Raw genomic sequence first — 20828 nt, forward strand, 5'->3', positions numbered from 1 at the left:
AGACCACTGGACTTTCCCACCAGGACGCATATGACAGATGACTTCTCCCACGGAAGAGCCAGAGCTGGCCAGGACAGTGGGTGGTGCAGTAGCTCTTCTTCTCGCCTCCAGGAAACACACTGGAACAGAATTCAGTGAGAAGAGCTGACCCGTAATTTAAAAACAATAGTGCTCAAACTTCAGCACTGTGACTTGATTGCTGTCTGTCACACATTCATCACTACGTGCCCCAAACCAGTCCCAACACTCCATCTGAGAATTTCTGATAGCTGTTTTCCAGTTACTATGGCTGTATGATAAACCTCCCCCAAACACAGTGCCTTAAAACAATGACCTTATTTTGTTCATGAATCTGCAATTTGAACAGAGCTCAGCAGAGATCGCTCCCATCTGCTCCATTCAGCCTTCACTGGGCAAAAGATGGGGGTGGAGGCAAGAGAACCCGGTGGGGAGGGCTCAGCTGGCACCAGGTGAAGTCACTCATCCAGCCAGGGACTGCACGGTCACTCTGCCCGTGTGTGGTCTTATCTGCAGTCATCCAACCTCTGGACCACAGGAAACTCCAGGTGGCCAGACTCAGAGGGCAGCTCAGTACCCTGAAGGTGCATCTCTCTCCTGAGAGCAGAAGGGGCAGGGGCAGGCAGAAGTGTTGGCCCGTTGCCTAAGCTCACCTCAGAACCCACAGAGCCGCAGCCCTGCCACCAACTGCTCCTCACACAGGGGCGCCCCATAGTCAAGAGGAGGGGAACTGACTACCTTCCTATGGGAAGTGTGTCAGAGAAGTTGCAAAAATGTTTGAAAACCAGTTCATTAAGTTCAGAGACAGAGGAAGAAAGCAGCCCCAGAGACGGCAGAAGGCACCCGAGAAAGGATGAAAAGAGAGCAAGCCCAGGACGCAGTCACCGAGAGCAGAGCAGGGCCCTTCCAGAACTGTGAGGCACAGGGGGTTTCCAAGGTGCCCTGAGTCAGAGGAGAGGAAGTGCAAGACCAGGGCCAGAGCCAGGGGTGAAAGCCACTTTCCAAAAGGCCAGAGAGGACCCAATGACAATGCAAACTGCTTGAGGAAAGGCAGAAGGGGACAAGCAGGTAACCCCAGGCAATAAGGGTGAGAGCAGACATAACAGGAGAAACAGCAGCAACCAAAGTAAAGCAGAAGGCATCCAGAAGTCCCAGAAGTCAAGGGAAGAAAGTTTCCAAAGAGGAGAAGCCACCCGCGTCTTTCTCTGAGTGAAAAGGAAGAATTAAGGGCTGGGGAAGCAGCTCAGTGGGAAAGTCTGTGCCCAGGATAAGGATAAGGCCCTGGGTTTGATCCCCAGTGCTGTAAAAAATGACATCTGAGAAAAGCACACTGGATCTTGCCAGGAGCACATCTCTTGGGGACCTATTTTATTTCTGCAGTCAGTACAAAGAGAGGCAATCATTTCTCAGTAAGTAGAACTCATGCCTCAAACAGAATGCAGTGTTTTATGTTAAAATAAGCAGTTGCCCTGCATGAGAAGCGTCTGAAAACCACCCAAAGCTAGCACGCCGAGGGAGCGTAATTTCTTCCCCAGAGGTCTGGACCACCTGATAAGCCTATCGCAGGGCAAACACGCCCAGCCCCAGAGGGTCGTTGGCTACACCCTCCTCTATCAGCGGCCCTGCCTGGTCTGTCACATTCTGATGGTGCCTGGTGGTAACACCAGTTCCCACGGACTTGTAAGTCAGCAGTTTCTAAAATCCAGTGTGAAAGTGTATGGAAATGGTTTCAGTTCCATTTTTAATAGAGTCTTAAAATGTGCCTAAATTATTCTAAAATAAAATGGCCCTGCTACAATTGAAAACAAGTCTACCTTGAAAATCTCTAAAGGGGAACAGGAAAGTCTATTTTCATGGTATGAAGGGTAAAGGAGACTGGAGCAAAAAACAGGCCTAAATTAAGGACAGTCCAACATCTACGGACTATAGGAATAGTAGAGTCCGAGAAAGAGGAACAGGCGCAGAGGCAGGGTTGTCAGCCTGCTCTCCATTTTGGATCCTACTGGTAGTGGAAATGGTTTTCTCTCTCATGTGGAGCAGCTGGGACTGATAGTCTACAAGGACTAAGCCAGCCACATGAGGAATCAGCTGTATGTAACAGAGGTATGAGATCAGAGAAGACCTCCAAAACCAACGTGCTGCTGTTCACTTGTAATCTCAGCCACTCAGGTGGCTGAGGCAAAGTTATCACAAGCTGGAAGCCAGCCTTAGCAGCTTAGAACCTGTCTCAAAGTAAACAACAGAAGAGACGGGGCTGTAGCTCAGTGTTAAAGCACCCCTGGGTCCAATCCCCAGTACCAAAAATCAAAACAAAACAAAATTGAAGTAGAAGATGATTTGGGACAAAGTACCTCACTCATCATAAGGACATACATTTCTGTAAACCTGGCTCGTAATTATATGTAGCTTCAGATCAGATGATAGTTAGAATTTAGCATTTTGACAAATATTTTATCATCGTGTGAAAGCCACCGAATCCCATGCTACTCCTCCAGTGATTCAGGCCCACACATTTGGGTCTGGACGTCATAGTTACTGGCAGCACATATTCAAGGTCAAAATCTATGAAGTGGCACTCTTGCATATTCTACCTTATAAAATGTCAGCAAATCCCAAGAATCAGTGAGGGATCAAAGGAGAAAGATTAAAGAAAAAATAAAGAATTAACTGAGTGCATTTACAGAAATCAAATATTATAATAGTAAAAACAAATTACATATATATGCAACATATAAATGAATCTGAGAAACACAATATTAAGTTAAAAAATTCACAAGTTGGAAGTTGTGATTGCAATCACTCCCACACAAGAACGAGTCAGATTAGCTACAAAAGCATAGCCTTTAAAATCTGTCGGGGAGCCCAAAATGCAAAGAAGCCTAGATATGGCAAAGCCCTTCCCAAGAGAAAAAGGCCATCAGTTGCTTCTGTCCCTAGTGTAGCAGTGGGAAGGATCAGAAAATCACAGAGAGCTGTGAACATAAGCCAGCTAAACTTTCAACCAGCATCAGGAACCACACAGGAGGACTTCCTATGGATCAGAATTCCAAGGAATCTTGGCCACAGAATAGGTGTGTGCCACCAGCCAGCAGGAGAGATAAGAGCTATCTGACTGAGGCCTATGTCACAAAAAGTTTGGAGCATAAAACCGAGAATGTCACTCTCAGTCACTCCAAGCCACTGAGGTAGCCTCCAAAGTTGTGCAGAGCAGCCAGTAGAGATGTCCTGAGGTTAAGAAAGCCAGGGCAGGATTGAAAGCAAAGATAACTCCCTGCTGACCCAAAAAGCTGGCAGTCAGGCTAAAAAGCAAAGAGAAATCATCTACAGTTCTGAGAAAACTGGTGCTGGGCTAGGGAGTATAAAGAGATCTTTAGTTCATCCCCTGCTCAGAACTCAAGCCCTGTAAAAGGAAACTTCTGATTCTGCCCTCAAAACATCTAAAGCCAGTGATGAAATGAGTCTAAATAAAGCTTCCCCCAAACCCACACCCATTTCAATTATGAATTGAGCATTCCTAATAGAAAAATCCAAAATTCAAAAGGCTCCAAAAAACAACTTTTGAGTGGCAAAACGATACCATGTAGAAATTCCATACCTGACCTCACGAGATGGGTACATCAGAATGTAGGCAAACAAAAAATACCATGCAAAATTGCCTTCAGGCTATGTGCGTAAGGTGCAGCTAAAACAGAAACAAATTTTGTGTTTGAATTTGAGTCTCATGTTCAAGATATCTTAAGTATATGCACAATTCCAAAATCTGAAAAATAAATAAAATTCAAAACACTTCTAATCCCAAGCATTTTAGATAAGAAATACTCAAGTTATACAAATCCGATTGACTCAGCCCATACACTAGTGACCTGAAAACATTTTAAATTACTGCCATTTCTATAATTCTTTCACACACAATGTCTGGCATGCAATAAAAAATGATGAGGCAGGAGCTGGGGTTGTGGCTTAGTGATAGAGTGTTAGCCTAGCACGTGTGAGGCACTGGGGTCAATCCTCAGCACCACATAAAATAAAGGTATTTTGTCTATCTACAACTAAAAAAAAAGTTTTAAATGATGAGGCATGCAAAAAAGGAAGAAAATGTAGCCAAGAGAAGAAATAGCAAAAGAGGCAGATTCACAGATGACACAGATGTTAGGATTATTAAGCAAGAATTTTAAAATAACTACCAAAAAATATGTCAAAGGATCTAGTGAAAAATATGGACATGAACAGATAAATAATTTCAGCCCAGACAGAAACTATAAAAATCTATTTTAAATTTCAGTGTAGAAATGTTCAAAATAAAAAAAAAAAACAACAAAAATGGCTTAACAAAGAAAGGATCAGTAAACCTGAAGGTATCACCTAATCTGAAACACAAAGAGAAAAAAATAAAGAAAACACATGAAATAAAGTAATATATATGGGACTATATAAAATGATTTTATATATAAATAATTGGAGTTCCAGGAAAGGAAAGAGAAGGGGATAAAAAGAAATGTTCAAAGAAATAATGGATGAAAAATTCCCCAACCTGATGAAAGATATTAACCCACAGATCCAAGAACCTATGCAAACTCCAATCAGGATAAATATGGAGAATGTCACATATAGGTATCTCACACTTCATCTGTGAAAAAAAAAAAAAAAGAAAACATAAGCTAGAGAAACATCACACATTATGTATAGGAGAGAAATTCTTAAAAATAACAGCTACTTTCTCATCAGAAAAAATAGAGGCCAAAAGACAACTGGTCAATGTCATCAAGGTCTGCTATAAACTATCAGCACAGAAGTCCATAGCCACTGAAAATATCCTTTAAGCTGATGGCAAAATAAACATTTTCAGAAAAAGCAAAAGCTAAGAGAATTTGTCACCAGCAATCCTACAGACAAGAAATGTAGAGTAAAAAGCACTTTAAGCCAGGTATGGTGGTACACACCTGAGATCCCAGTGACTCAGGAGGCTGAAGCAGAAGGATCACAAGTTTGAGGCTAGTCTGGGTAACTTAATAAGACCCTGTCTCAGAAAAAAAAAAAAAAAGGAGGGGCTGCAGATGTAGCTCGGTGGTAGCCTGCCCCTAATTCAATCCCCAGTCCCAAGTCTAGGATTTGGTGGGGGGTACACTTGAAGTAAAAAAAAAAAAAAAATTATACAGGTGAAAGAGACAGAGAGTACCCAAAATTCCAAATATGTAAAGATAAATATAAAAGTCCATTTTAACTATTAGATATTTTATTTATGTACAGATATAAAATGTATTCATGCTTTATATATGTATACATGTATATTTTACATCTGCATGTATATCTTGTTTTAAAATATCTTTATCTTATATTTTGTATTTACTTCCTGTTTCTTTTAAATACTATTGACCACTTAGAAATAACATTATTGGTTTTTTAGTACACATACATATAAAATCTAGAACAATAAGAATACAAAGAAAGGGAAAAATAAGGGGAATTAAAATGTTTTGTGTTTCTTACATTATTTTTGAAGTACAACACTGTTACTTGGTTAAAATTACAAGCTGTGATCTCTTAAGCAACTACTAAAAATAGCACAAAAAAATTCAAATTTTTTAAAGAAGATAAAAATATAAATTTCATTTAAAAGAAGGAAGAAGATAGAAAAGAAAAACAAAATGCATATTAGATAAGAAGAAAACACATGCCAAAATGATCAACTTAAACCCAACTATATTGAGACAAGTGGCAGATTTTGAATATGGAATATCATATCCATGTTCCTTCCTGAAATTGATCCTGGTATTGTGCTTATGTAAGAGACTATTCTTTTTATTAAGAATTACATGCTGAAGTATTTGAACAAGAAAGGGCATGATGTCTGCAACTTATTCTTCAGGGGTTCAGGGGGAAGATACAACAAAGAGCAAGACCAGGGAAAGAAGAGTAATGACAGATGTCAACAATTAATGAATCTGTCTGACGGTATACAAGAGTTCTCTGAACTACTCTTGCAACTGTTCTAGAACTCTGAAATCATTTCAAACTAAAAAGTTGTGACATCTGCAGAATTAAATGTATTCAGTGTGATGCTCTCTTGTGTTAAGAACATACTAAATCAATGCTATCATTTTTAAAAAGACTACATATGGCATGATACTATATTTATAAAGAAAAAATAAACCAAACTAAACTACCTATCATTTGGGGGGGGGGGAGGTAGCAATAATGCCTGATGAGGCTCAGTCTGTGATAGCCCCAGGGTGGCAGGCAAGTTAGTCTGTGATAGCCCCAGGGTGGCAGGCAAGTTGAGCCTGGGCGGCAGCAGCCAGGATATGAAGAAATCCAAAACGCCAGTACAATTTTTTAAAAGCTAGAAGAAAGGATTTTGAATGTTTGCACCACAAAGAAATGATAAATGTTTGAGGAGATAAATATGCTTACTCTGAATTAAACATTACAAAATGTTTACATGAATAGAAACATCACTTGGCACCCCATAAATATGTATAATTTTTGTGAATCAATTAAAAATTTTAAATTAAGAAAGCAATGGTATTGATTGATTCTTGGACTGGATGGTAGTTTTATGAGTGTTTGTGATAGTATTTTATTTAAGAACTTGTACCAGTGCTATACATAATCCTCCCCATAAATTAATATACTTTTTAAAGGTAAAAATCGAGACAATAGAAGATCATCCAGTTTGTAAAGATAAGTTTGAATTGGGGTTGGCCTTTAAATCTAGAGAAGAGCCGAACAAGAGCAGTAAGATGGACCCCACCTTACCAGAACCAGCACACATTTCATAGACACAGTTCCTGGATGTAACTTATTTAAGTATCTATTGACCACCAATGCTTTTTGTTTTCCTAAGAACCTGGGCTATAAAAGAATGAAGCACTTCCTTGAAATCCTTTATTTAAATTCTCTGGCTAAGACATAATAACTCTGCTATGAATAAATTATGTGCAACATTGTACAGCAAAAGAAAAAATCTCCAGGATATGCAGATATGACCCATTAAATAATTAACCATCACTCTCCTATTTTAGGAACCTCCAGGAGTTCTTTCTCCATAGTATGGTATCACTTCCCACTAGCTGAGAGATAATGCAATAAAATGTGAGTGGTCAACAGTATCCTTGAGAGCTTTATTTGATCAATTTGAGTGTCCAAAGTCGAGAATCCATAAAACAGGAAATTATTCCAGGTGCTGGTGGTTGTTTAGTAACATTTATATCACACAGTGCTTTATTTCCCTAAAACATGTAGGTCAAAAATAAAGAAACCCTACAAAGAAGTCTCAGTAAGCCAAGTGAATCCCAACCGTACCACTAGTTTTCTAAGTACCTAAGAAAATCTCTCTCCTCTGCTTCAATTTACATATGAAAAGGGATGTTGCTTTATTCTGAATTCAGAAGAATTATACAGAATAGTCAAAGATTCTAAGGCAAATGTGTTCCACAGACATGATTAGTGATAAATTTTATTAATATACCCACATTTACAAAGTGCAAAAACCCAAGTTTCAATATTACGATTACTTCATTAAACAACAAGTATTTATTGAGGGTCAGGTGCAGGCGAGTTCTAGTCAAGGACTGCAGATGTGGCAGTGAACAAAACAAACAGGAGTCCCAGCCTTGAGGGACTTGCCCGCATTACTGATCACGCACACACAAATGAATCGACAAGTGCCTTCATGTCAAGAGCTCATTACTAAGGCTTTGTTCATTGTTGTTTGTTTTGCAGCACTGGGGACTGAATCCATGCTAGGCAAGCATTCTACCTCTGAGCTCTAACCCCCACACCATTTTTTTTTTTTTTTTCTTTTTGAGACAGGGTCTTGCTAAGTTGCAGAGGCTGGCTTTGAATTTGTGATCCTCCTGCCTCAGCCTTTCATGTAGCTGGGATTACAGAGGTGTACCACTAATAAGGTCGTGAAGTCACCTAAAATTCCTGTGGGTTATAAATGTCCTTGACTTCATGTACTGTGCTAACAGTAATGCGCTTTGGTAAGGTCCGGAGGGTCATCTACTATCATCTGTATCAGCTCTACATTGTTCTACTGGACACAGCAAGGCTCATGTTTGGCCAAAAGAACACAACACTTTGCAGACGTTTCTTCTGAGATGGTGGAGACCTGGATACAGTTCTGCATAGGAGTGTGATAAAAGATGGAGTCCTTAAGTGTTATAAAGGCAGCACCTTCTACTAGATAATAAGAGTTATCCCAGTTATGACAGAGACATTATTATGGAGATGACACTTTCATTTATGGGAGACGGCACCTGCAGCTATCATTTCAATGTTAAATGTCCCCCAAAGGCTTGGTCCCCAGGGAGGCACCATTGGGAGATGGTGGAACCTTTGGGAAGTGAGGCTCCACTGGAGGCTCTTAGGTCTTTGGGGGTGTGCCCTCAGAGGGATGTGAGACCCTGACCCCTTCCTCTTCCTCTTTTGCTTCCTGGTCATAGGTTGAACAGTTTTTCTTTCCCATGTTTCCACTTGCCATCCTGCATGTCCACCAGACACCTGAGAGCAATGAGTCGACCAAATTGTGGACTGAAAGCTCTAAAACCATGAACCAAAAAAAATGGCCATCTTTCTTTGGAAGTTATATCTCTGGTATTTTGTTATAGTGGCAGAAAGATGACTAACAGATGGGTATCCTTCTATGTTTCAAGGGCAACACCTTCTACTAAATTATAAAAGTTATCCCACCCATGACAGTGACTTTGTTATAGGAAATGACATTTTTGTTTACCAGTGAGAGCCTCAAGCTCCATCTTTGAGGTGAAAGTTCTATCGACTCCCAAGTGTTCATCATTTATTTTCAGAGGGGAATAACTAATTGAAAAACAAAAGAAAGGAAGGGAGGAAGAGAAGGAAAGAAGGAAGGAACAGAAAGAAAAAAACATAAGGCTTTTTTTAAAAAAATCATCAATGGATTCTTAGCAATGAGAAATTTGAGAATGTTCCCAAATTCTCACATCTGAGTGCCAGTAACACATTAGAACCATCAGAGGTGACAGCCCAGAACTGGGAGCCACGGCCACACCCCTGACTTAAACAGGCCCCCTGCACCTCATAGGGTACAGGACCTTCTCTCTGCCCCTGTGATCAAGAGATGTAAAATTTCAATATTTCAGAACCAAAGGCTTTTTATTTTCAGAATTTCAGCTATAAAGAAAATAGGGTGTGTGGGAGAGAGGCAGAAGGTGGGCAGGAGGGAGGGAGGTAAAGAAATCGATGATGCTCACTGATCTTTCCAAATCCCAGTTCTGGAGTCTTCCATGAGATCTAACACCCTTCAGGAGCAGTGAAGTGTGTGGAGCTGCCATCGGCTCCTTTCCCTCAAATGCTATGAACAGCTGTCACCTCTCATCAGTGCTCCACAGGTTGAACAAAAGTGGCAGAAGAGGGCAGTCCTGGGCTGCCTGAGAAAGGGCATGGTGTTCCAGCTGGCCGCTGCTGGTAGCTTTCTCCACTGTCTCCACAATTCAGGATGGTGGCTCCAAAATGGAGATGAAACCAAACCCAGGGCCTGGATCAGGGCAGTTCCCCAGGCCTTCAGGACTCCCCTCTGCAGGGGTGAGACCCAGGACACTGTTTCACACAGGCTCCTGGGCTGGGTGAAGGTCTTTTATAATGAGTGACCGCACAGCTCCACATTTTCTGGCCCTAATATGCTCTCAGTCACTGTCATGGTTCCTTATTAATCTGTATATTCCCTCCCCTTGAAAAGCTGTCAGAAAAGGGCAGCCAGGGTCCTCAGGAGGCTACTTCTAGGTGTGCTCTGGTGATATTTACCATTTATTAAGCAGTTGCTATATACTGGACAATGTACTAAGTATACTTTTTCATTTCATCTTCACGATATTTAAAGGTAGATATTATCAATCCCTTTTATAGATTGGGAAATGGAGGCTAAAAAGACAAATCATTTGCCAAGGGTCATACTGCTGGCAAGAATCTTGGGATCTGCCTTTCCACAAGCCCTGTCCCTTATCTATTTCTACTCACAGTGGTCTGAAGGAGCACCGGCTTTGTGGGCAGGAGCCTTCCCACACCGGTACTGGAATCTCAGGTGATCCTGGGACCTGTCCCAGTCACTCACCTCATCTCCCAGATGGGAATAAAAATTTCTACCCTGCCTTTCTCCAGGGGTTGAAGCATCAATATCTGTTGCTGAGTTCCAATAAGTTCATTTCTCTTCGACGAACAGGTTCCTCTGCTCAAGGTCAGGAATGAGAGGAGGGGTGAGAGAAGAGGTTCAGGTAAAGGAGGTCCAAACCCGAAGTTGGAAGTTACGTGTTTTTCGTCTCCCATTTTTCATTTGCCTTTGTATAACTGTCGGGGGAAACAGATCCTAATGTTGGACAAGGAAATTCCACTGACATTAAAAGCTATCAAAATAGAAAGGAGGGGACCATGTAGCATGCACTCAACAAATACTAGATCCAGGCCAGAAGAAAGGCAGGCAGGGGGCAGATAATGCCAGTGTTTCCTCAGAATCTCATTTAATGATTAGCTGGTTGGTATTCCATTTCCTATGCTAGTGGCTAATTGGTTCTTTGAGCCTCTAGCAAATTAATTTGGCCAAAGTTATTTAATTTAACTCTGTCATTAGCAATGAGTAAAGAACTTAAAACACAATGCTTGTGACAAAGCAGTTAAATGGAATGACAAATGGTCCTAGCAAACCACAATATTCTAAAATTTGAATAGACCTATCATTTTTCTCAACTGAAAACTCATACTCGATGGGCCTATTTTCCCAAGAGTTCAAGTCACCTTGTTGAAGCAACAACCACGAAGACCAAGCTCACACATACACACACTGACTCCCACTGAGCTGATACAAAAATAATGCTGCAAATAGTACTAATAAAATCCCAGTGCACCAGCTTATCCCTTTAGTCATCAGCACGATGCTGATGCAGAAGAAGATCCATGACAACCTGCAAGTGGGGACTTTGGGGGAATTCTCAGAAAAAAAGCACACAGGCCAAGAAATGAAAACAAGTTTATGATGGTTTGGTTAGAAGACACAGTTAAGAAAATAAAGATAGTGAGTACTAACTGGGATGGGGGGAGGGGCTAGCCATACAGCAAGGATTTGGGTATATATTTTTTAAAAATGCAATATTCATCATCAGACACAAAACACACTTGTGGCTGAAGCTCTGCAACACAATCACAAAATCAACCAATTGTCTCCATTCTTCAAATCCCTGAAAAGAGCAAAAATGCCAATATGGATCTATCCAAAACTTTTTGTAACTTTAGGGACATAGTGCATACAGCCCTACCAGAGGCCCACCTGTAACCCGAGCCACGTTAGAGGGATGGCGTCTCTGTTAAACACATAGCATCACCATTCCATTCCGGTGGCAGCAGTGTTCATTCTGTGCAGAATGTGATTATGTCAGGGATCCCTGGGGCCCTTCCTTCTGCTTCCGTAGATCTGTACGGACAAGAGGCTGGCTCTGGATGGGGACCCACAGAAGCAAGAGCAGCAGGCACAGAGCATGCCTCCTTGCCACCTGCATGCCTGCTCACACCCTTGCCCTCTCGTCACACGACTCCACCAAGGAATCTCAAACATGCACAACAGGAACTCTTAAGAAACACCTGGAAAAGTCACAGTCAAAAATGCAGGAGAAATCCTGTGTGAGAGAAAGAATAGGGGGAGGGGGTAGCTACCATCTGAGATCTCCCTCCTCCCCTATTCTAATTAATCCTGTTAAAATTGTTCATCAGAGCTCAGTGTTCAAATACAAAATGTTTCCCGTAACAGAGTCTGAGGGTTTTGCCCATGAAAAGTATTAACATTGTCAAGAGACCACTCATTTCCAATTGAGATAGCATTTCCACTTGCAAAAGTCAGGTACAAGATCAAGTCCACTAATGCTTATCGAAGACAAAAGTAAACAACATAAAAGATTTTAATTAACTCTACACAGCAGAAGCAGATGGAAGCTGAAGGCATAGCACCCCCCATAATAACCAGGATATGGGAAGCTCAAAGAACTCCCAATAAATATATGACTTTTTCTTCTAAGTCTAGAGGGAGGAAATGACTACAACTTTCACTGAGCACAGCTATGGGGGATTACATAAGGAGCTGCATCCCAAATGCTGGACTCAATCAGAGCAATTGAAACTGATTCAGAATATGGTTAAACTGTCTTACCTAATGACTATTAATAAACAAGACCTTTCATTGGTTGGCAGGAAGACAGTTGCTTCTGGACAATTTGGTTCCTGAAAAAGACTCACATGTACTATTTTTTTTTTTTTTTCAGATAAAATCCTTAAAGTTCCAAAGTATTGTCTCTGGCATCAGAAGATCAGAAGTTGCCATATCAGGTCACACTTTTCCCAGGCCTACATGTCTACTTTCATCTGTCCCCAAACTGTTTATTCTGGACTTTTTTTTTTTTAATTGAAACTTCTTTGAAAGTGAAGAGTTTGGAAACCTCACAGGTAAATCAGAACTCATTCATCAAGAATGAACAAGTAAGGAGAATGAAAATAATGCAATTCTCCATCCAGGGTACATTAGATAGCCTACACTTTTAAACCTAAAATAACCGAGATGTTTTTTATTATGCCGCCAAGTTATATAGAAGATTTAGCCAACTGAGCTTAAGGCCCCGCATCTTGTTAGCAAGAGGGAGAAAAAACAATCACGTCTGTTTATCCCTGACTTAGAACTATCTCCTGCAGCCCCCTTCCCGTACAGGCTGCATCTGGGCTGGCATGCAGGTTCCCAAACTCGGTGGAGAGCGCCACGGATCAGTCACCAGCGGTCCCACCTGCCAGTCCCACCGGCGCTGGAGAGCAGCTATGCGCGGCACACCTTACAAGTGTCCCACTCCCCTCTCCTCTGCGTCCTGGAGCCTGGCCCGGCACAGGGCACTGAAAATCAAACAGACCCTTGACAGAACACCCCGGAGTGCGGGCTGCCATTATATAATAAGATACGGCAGATAAGACTTCTAGAAAACGAAAGTAGTCGGCGGAAAGGGGGAGGAGAGAGGAACGCGGCATCGCTGAGCTGTCGCCGCCACTTACTCGAAGGCGAAGAAGAGTCCGCTAGTGACCAGGATGAGGATGAGCGTCAGGTAGAAGACGCCCGTCTGCCGGGCCATCATTATCCTCCCGTTGCAAAAGAACTTGTTCCTGCCCGGGAACACCTCCCATTTCCTCCGGGCCGCGATTTTCTTCTTCTTGTGGGGCGACTCCATGGGGGAGGAGCTGTGGGTGCTGATCTGACTGTACTCGCAGTCTTTCATGGGCCCGCCGCCGCCGGGAGGCATCCACGAGGGCAGCCGGCTGGGGGCGCACACCCCCAGAAGCCCCCCGGCCGCGCGGGCCCCGCCGAGCCACGACCGCCGCCGGCCGCCCGGCCGGCCCCCGAGCCGCGGTGCCGCGGCCCCTACACGGGCTCCGGGCTCGGCGACAACTTTACCGAGGACACCCAGGTTAACCCCTCGGGGAGCCCAACTGTCATAGCAGAATCCGCTTTCGGGAGGGACGATGCTCGTCCGCAGCCCGCGGCAGCGGTCCTCCGTGGCTTCCAGCCCGCGTCCCGGGGCTCCGGGGCCCCGTGGGGCGCGGGGGACCGCCTGGCAGACCCCCGGGTCGCTGTGCGCCTAGTGGAGCGCTCGACCCCGCCGCCCCTGGGCCCCGGGCCGCGCCTCGGTTCCCGCACGCCGACCCCCGGGCGCTGCGCCCCGAGGGGACACAAGGCGGCGGCCCCGGCGCCGGCTTCTTCAGGAGCCACTTCTGCGCCTCGGCCAGGTTTATTCTACTCCTTCCTCCGGGTGGCGGATCCTCCCAGGAGAGAGCGCTGCAAACTGGGCGGCAGCTCTCGGCACCCGCAACCCCTCCCAGGGGTGGGGACAGCCACGCACGTTATTCTGTCAGGATCGGCTCCGCAAGAGCCCCGGCGCTGCTCGCTCCGCGACCCCGCGTCGGCGCGCCTGGCAGCCGAGCCCAGTCCGCGGCCCCTGCGCAGGGCTCCGGCCGAGGGTGGTGTCTGCAGCTCACGCGCTGCGAGACGAGGGCCTCCCCAGCTTCCTACTACCCAGGAGAGGCCAGCCCCGGCGCTCCGAGGGCCGCCGGAGGGCCGTGGGGACACCGCCACAGACACTTGTTTGCAAGGCTCAGCCCCGGCGCGCGCGCGGCGCTCGGAACGGGTCCGCCTCCTCGCGGCCGGCTGGGCGGCGGCGCCCGCGCCTAGCCAGCCGGGCTCCTCCTCCTGCTCCTCCTCCTGGCGGGCGAAACCCTGGCACCGGCACGGCGGGGTCGCCACCCCAGTCCCCTCCAGGCGGACGCACTGAGCTTGGAGACCCAGCAGGCCGGGCGCGGCAGGCCTCGTTCCCATCGAGGGCCGAGGGCCGATCAGGAGCAGCGCCCGCGGCCCCGCCGCGCCTTGCGCTGCCGGTGTCCGCCTGCAGGCTTCTCTACGGGTTTACTGCCAGCAGCAACTGCTGCCTCGGGACACGCACGCTTACACCGCCACTCGCAAACCCATTCTTGCAACTGCCGGGGACCTGAGGAACCACGGCGCGGAGAGGTGACCCTCCCCGGCCTGTACCCCCGACCCCGCGCGCTTCCTTTTCCTTCCCAGTCCGGCGCGTGGTCGAGTCGCCGGGGGACTCTACTGATGTCCTGGGAACGGGGTGGGGCGCCCGATGACAGGACCGGGAGCGGCGGCCCGAGGCAGGCCTGACTCTGGGAAGGGGCTGCGAGCGGGGGTCTCGAGGCCGAGCTTCCAAACAGGAGGAAAGAGAAGAGCCGAGCGGTCTGGGTCCCCTCAGCCCCGCCCAGGGCCTCCCTCCCGTAGTAAAAGCCCCTTGGAGGCCAGGCTGTCTGGGTCGCCGTCTTCCCGGCCCTTTCGTTCTTCACTTCTCCCCGACAGGCGCTCACAATCGGTTCGTTTTATTTCTCCCTCCTCTCCCGGGCGGATCCCCCTCTCAAGCATAGGGACCGCGCGCCGGTCCGCTCCGCCGGCGCCTCCCTCCCTCCGGGCCTGACAGCCCCGCGGGCCGGCGGGCGCAGCCACCTGGCGGCACCAGTCCAAGGCGCCTGCGCGCTCACGCCCTCCTGGCTTTGCCTGGGGACCAAGCCCTGGCTGGAGTGGGCGCCCTAGCTGGGGTGAGCACCGTCAAGGCGCTGCGGAGAGCCAAAGCAGCTGGGCGGGAACGCTCGATTTTCCGAGCCCTACTTTGCTTTCACTGCCCACTGGGATGTGTAGTTCCTCTTCTCGCGGTCCGGCTCTAAGAGGAAACAATGACTTCGGGAGCAAAAAACTACAAGTCCCTGCATCCCCCGCGAGGAGGGCGGGAGAGGCGCGGTGCTGGGCTTCCTGGAGCTCGGTGGTTGGAGATGAGAACTAACAAAGGGGAGGGTGGGGACGGTGCCTTCTCTGTGCTGACCACTTTGTACATTACACGTGTTCTTTGTCTGATCTTCCGCAACCCTGCGAGACACTATTGAACTTGCCCAACATCACAAAGCTCTCCTGTGGTAGAGATGGCATTGAACCCACAGCTCTGTTTCTCTTAGAAAGCTAGCCTCTGTGAGCAGTGTCAAAGGAGAAGAGGTTGACTGTCCGAAAGACAAAAAGAAATGTAGCCAGTTTCGAAAAGCTTTCTGTGGTCAGAAAAAGTGGAAAAGTGGTGGGAATGGCAATTATTGTATGACGTGAAACTACAGGGCGTTACCAATCAAAATGGAATTTACAGGAGTCCATTCCAAAGCAGATAGAGTGCTGGGGGAATGGATAGGATCTTAAACACACAATCAGAATTAGTGTTGAATATTCTCTGACAAACAAGCATATTACAGGGACAACTTTGTGACTGCACTATTCTTGAAAATTCAACTGGCGAGCCTCTGACATTTGAAATGAAAGCTCTCATGGCCTTTAGCTGTTGGGATCAAGGAAGTATCCTTCTATTTGTTGCAAGCACCTTTTTTCTGAGTATTCAATAATGTGCTAAATCCATTGTCTCAATGACTTTTAAAAGACTCCCACTCTGGGACTGGGGGTATAACTCAGTGGGCTTGCTTAGTGCACAAGGCCCTGGGTTTGATTCACAGCACCCCCACACCCCCACGCCTCCCCAAGACTCCCACTGTTCTCAGTTAAACCCAATTTTTCTGGCACCTTGGTTATGCTCTGTTAGAGATACTATGTACTAAAGTATTAGCAAATGAAATGATGCGAAGTCAGAGATGTGCTTAAAAACACTCCACCTATCCACCTCTGAAAGAAAAGGAAGTACAGAAGAAACAACATTGGAAACTGTTGAAAACTGTTGATATTAGGTGATGTATCTGCATTTAATTATCCATTGCTGTGAATTATCACAAACTTGGTGGCTTTAAAACAACACAGATTTATCTCCCTGTTTCTGTGAGTCAGGTACTGAGGCACATTGAGTCCTCTGCTGAGGGTCTCACATCTGCTGTCAAGGTGTCAGCTAGGCGGTGTTCTCATTATCTGGAATATTGGCTTCCATGCTGTTTTGGGGGCACTGGCAGGATTCATGCTTTGCAACTGTAGGACTGAGTACCTGGCTTCTTATTGGTTGTCCACTCGAGGCTGTCCACAGCTCTAAGGGGTCACCTGCAGTTCTTAAAAGAGTACCTGTGGTTCATTATCTCCTGGGCTTTCCCACCATGGCCACTGACTTCATTATGCCAGCAAAGAAAGTTTGCTAGCAAAACAGACTCTGATATAACATAACCACACAGAGGCCCCACCAAATGCACACATTCTGTTCACCAGAAAACAGTATGTTTCACATACACACACTCATACTGAGTAGGATGAGTCTGTCCACCCAGTGTATAAGAGGGTTCATCATGACATTCTTATCTGTTAAATTTACTTATGTTTCTGTTTGGCATTTTCCATAATAAAAAGTGAATCATTCATTTTTAAATTTTATCTACATTATCCACAGCAATGGGATAATGCTGATTTCTAGATACACTGTGCTATGATTTCTTATAGATACCTTCCTAGGGCTTGTGTTTCTTCCCACTCGTATGTATACCAAGACCTTATTTATTAATTAACAGCTAATTAATAATCACCATACTAAGCCCTATGGCAATTATTTCACTTGTGTGGGTGACTCAGATCAAGTTCACTCCAGCCTGCACTGGTAGCCATGGATTTTAGCTCACCAATTAACACCTTCTGTTTAAAGTATGGTGGAATTCATTCACTCACTCATTCAATCATTTCACCATTATTTATTTCAGGACCTGATCTGTGCTAAGTATTGTTTTAGCAGCAAGGACATAAAAGAAATCAAGATGGATGTTTCTATTTGGGGGGATGAAGAGAATTGAAGGAAGCAAACAACTAATAAATAAACGACTCAATAATAAGACAGTTTCAGAGGGCAATTACAAAAATGAAGCACAAAGCAAGGTTGTGGGATGGCGAGACTGGAGTTGGTGAGGAGTCTCTGCAGAAGAGACATGGGGCAGAGATGGGAGGCATGAGAAACAGAGGCCTCTAGGCAGAAGAAGCCTGGAAAGTTCCAGAGGTGCAAATAAAAAAGTCTGCTGGAGTAGAGCAAGGAACAGGGACAGTGGTTAGAAGGAGAACTGGGAGGAGACACTGAGGCACTGGAATTGATTCTGCCTGCACTGGAAGTTCACTTACTCTGTGTCCACCATTGGTCCAAGTGTGGAGGCATCAGACAGAAGAGTAACATATCGTCCTTGCCCTTCTGGAATATATAGATTCCAACTTCAATGTTAGAAGATCCTCAGTGCATCTAGAATTATAGAACAAAGCATTTATTTTGCATAAGAGGAAAATGAGACCCAGAAAATTCCTTCAGAATGCCTCACAAATAACAAATAATCCAAAAATGAGTCTTGATTTGAAAGGGTGCATTCTCTGATTTAAAGCTTTAGAAAAATGATATGGAACAATAACTTCATGCCTGTCATGCGCAAGGCAATGTGATAAAGAAATGGAATATGATCAAAGAAAGTTCAATCTAGTTTGGAAATCAAGATAGAGACACATGAGAAATTTAATTTTAAAAAAAGATTACAAATATAACTATCTTTTCTCAAGCATTTTCCTATATTAGGCAATATCATGCATTTTTATACATTTAGCTTATTAAATTCAGAGAACACTCAATGAGGCAGGTACTATAATCTTTGTTTCATAGAAGAGACTGAAGATGAGAGAAGTTAGGCGATTTGCTGAAGTTTCACAGGAATAAATGGAGTCAAGATCGAGGCAAGTCTGTGTATCTGATTCCAGGTTTTCTCTCCTAGCCCACCGCACAATGGTAAAAACTTCCTATGTCTGATGAACTGCCAACTGAGTAGAATTGAGAAAAGTATCTTGATTCCCGAGGTGAGAGGAAGCTCAGGCCCGGACTATAGCAAAGTGTGTCTGTGACTGTGACAATTTGAACAGGCAGAACAAAAGGGGTTAGTGTCTCAGGGAAATGGGAATGGTATAGTCAGGTAAGCAAACTGGTAGCGAAGTGCAGTCAACAAGGATCCAAGTGCAGGTAATTCACCTGCAAGGGGATTCCAGAAGCAGCGCTGGGTATAGTGAGCCATTGAGAGGGGAAGGCACTGCCTTTGGTACCTAGAGCAACCAGCTGCACTCCCTGGATTGTTGGTGGCATCTTTGATTCCAGTAGTCATTCTCATCTCAACCCAAAGGACCCACTGACAACAGGGGTTATGTTATCAATAAAATTGGAGCTTTTTCCTTTCTCAGAATTCCTACCAGCAGGGGAGAGGGCGGATGGTCCCGTCCACTAAGGAAGGGACCCTGTTCAGACCCCTAGGAAAACCAGGACCACATTCCTAGACACTGTCCTAGGAAAACTGTGAAACTGACACAGGTTCTAGGATAGCAAGAGAAAACTCTGGAAACCCCATTCCACCAAACTAAATTCTTCAGAAAATCAAACACCCTGATTCCTTCCAACCCAGTCTGCTGAGCACACCTCATTTCGAAAGATCTGTACCAAAATGCAAGATGTTTAAGTCAGGCTCTGGGGAGTGTGCCTATAATCCCAGTGATTCAGGAGGCAGAGGCAGGAGGATCCCAAATTCAAGGACAGTCTGGGCAACTTAGTAAGAGTTTGTCTCAAAATGAAAAATAAAAAGGGCTGGGGATACAGTTCAGTGGTATAGCATCCCAGTAGGGAAAAAAAAAAAAAAAAAAAAAAAGCAAGATGTTTGATAAGCTTAACACTACAAAAAAAAAGGGGGGGGGAATAAAGTAGGAAAAATGTAATTTTTCTCATAATTTTCCCCAAGCTTTTCTTGCCTTTTAAAAATGTTATTAGTGAATTATACATAATAGTGGGGTTAATTTTCACATATTCATAAGCAGTTTGCTCCGTTTCAATCTCAGGTACTTCCTCTACCCCCTCCCCTCCCCCTCCCCCCTTTTTTGCCTTTTGTGACATAAAATATTACTTTTTCCTATATATTGCACATAATTAGGAAGAATGTAAGATTGTCCAAGTTCAAATTCCCATCACTTTAAAATAAGAGTCACTAAGATCATCCTTATATGGTCCATTGTATATAAACACACACACACACACACACACACATCTATATCATGCAACAAAAATGGAATCACATCATGCATGGTATTTTCATCTTGTGTGTTTTTTTTTAATTGCATTTTTCCTAATTAGTGCTGCACCCCAGCTCTTCCCTGGAAACTAGTGTTAACAACCTGGCCTAGATCCTCCCCAGGCCCATGTAATCATGGGCATACCCAGGGAAACACGCACACGTCGGTGCTACACTTTGTCCTAATACAGCTGATAGTCCTTGACAGTCGTTTTTGCCAGCTCAATCTCTAGCCCAGGGCCACCCATGGCACGCAGTCCTTAGACCTAAGTCTCTTTTAATGTGGAATGTTCCTGCCACCTTTCTTTGAGATGTGTGATCTTGACATCCTGGAGGACTGCAGGACTCCCACCTGGTTCCAGCCATGTCGCACAGCAGCGGTGGTGTCAATCAGGCAAAGACACCTGCTCTGGGCCAGGTTGCTGAAACCGCAGCGCGGCCCGGGCGCGTCCCCCGCTGCTCCTGGGCCTCCAGTTCTCCACGACCACACAGCAGTTTGAAGAAGCACGGACACGCTCTCCCCAGCTGCGCCTCAAGCCCAAACCAAAATTAACGCCCAAAACACGGACTGTTGTTCCTTGAGAAGCCAAAAAGCATGCACTCGGTGTTCCAGAAGCAGTTATCACGAGGAGATACAGGCCCCCAAACTGTTTGGTAACTTTAGTGCAAAGTGCGCAACCCAGCAGTTCATGATGGCAGAAGGGGAAGCAGCCCAGGAGCCTGGGGCGATTCTGCCACCGCGCAGCCGGCCAGTACCACTGGTGCCACCGGTTTCCTCACGCCCACGTCCCACTGTCAACGCCCACTCGCGCTCGGAGGACAGCCCAGAACAAAGACTCGCTTCTCCCTTCCAGATATGGGGCTTAGAGAGAATCCCCTAAGAATCCAAAGTGGATTTCAAACATTTCTGGTCTCCTCTATAAAGAGCGGATTTTGAAAAACGTCTGTTGCCGTTAGTGACCGACGCTACTCAGGACAACAACTTCTTTCATTGTATTTGCTCCGTGAATACATGGAAACGAGATTCAAGGACAAGCTTTACTTGACATTTTTTGCTGGCACTTCTGGGGAATAAAACCCCAGTGGAATGAAAAACTTAAACTGCCTCCCTCCAAGGTTGGTTCCGAGATCAAAAACTGATGTGAAAGTGTCTTATAAATAGTAAGTTCCCAAGC

General features: G+C 45.2%; 1 protein-coding gene and 1 long non-coding RNA gene across 4 annotated transcripts in view; both read right to left on the reverse strand.

The window, feature by feature from the left end:
- Zdhhc14 (zinc finger DHHC-type palmitoyltransferase 14) overlaps positions 1 to 14151 on the reverse strand; it is a 264704-nt gene extending 250553 nt beyond the window's left edge. For all 3 annotated transcript variants that reach the window (XM_047558180.1, XM_047558179.1, XM_047558181.1), the window contains exon 1: positions 13072 to 14151. In XM_047558180.1, the coding sequence (XP_047414136.1) occupies positions 13072 to 13316 (245 nt within the window). In that variant the 5' untranslated portion in view covers positions 13317 to 14151. The remainder of the gene's footprint in view (positions 1 to 13071) is intronic.
- Positions 14152 to 16342: 2191 nt separating this feature from the next.
- On the reverse strand, positions 16343 to 20406 carry LOC124988581 (uncharacterized). The gene is made up of 3 exons (XR_007109445.1): positions 20006 to 20406; positions 17690 to 17804; positions 16343 to 16644 (listed from the first exon to the last, which is right to left on the reverse strand). It is a non-coding gene; the product is annotated as an uncharacterized LOC124988581 (long non-coding RNA).
- Positions 20407 to 20828: the final 422 nt, after the last annotated feature.

The sequence above is a fragment of the Sciurus carolinensis genome, chromosome 7 (assembly GCF_902686445.1).
Source record: "Sciurus carolinensis chromosome 7, mSciCar1.2, whole genome shotgun sequence".
Lineage (NCBI taxonomy): Eukaryota > Metazoa > Chordata > Mammalia > Rodentia > Sciuridae > Sciurus > Sciurus carolinensis.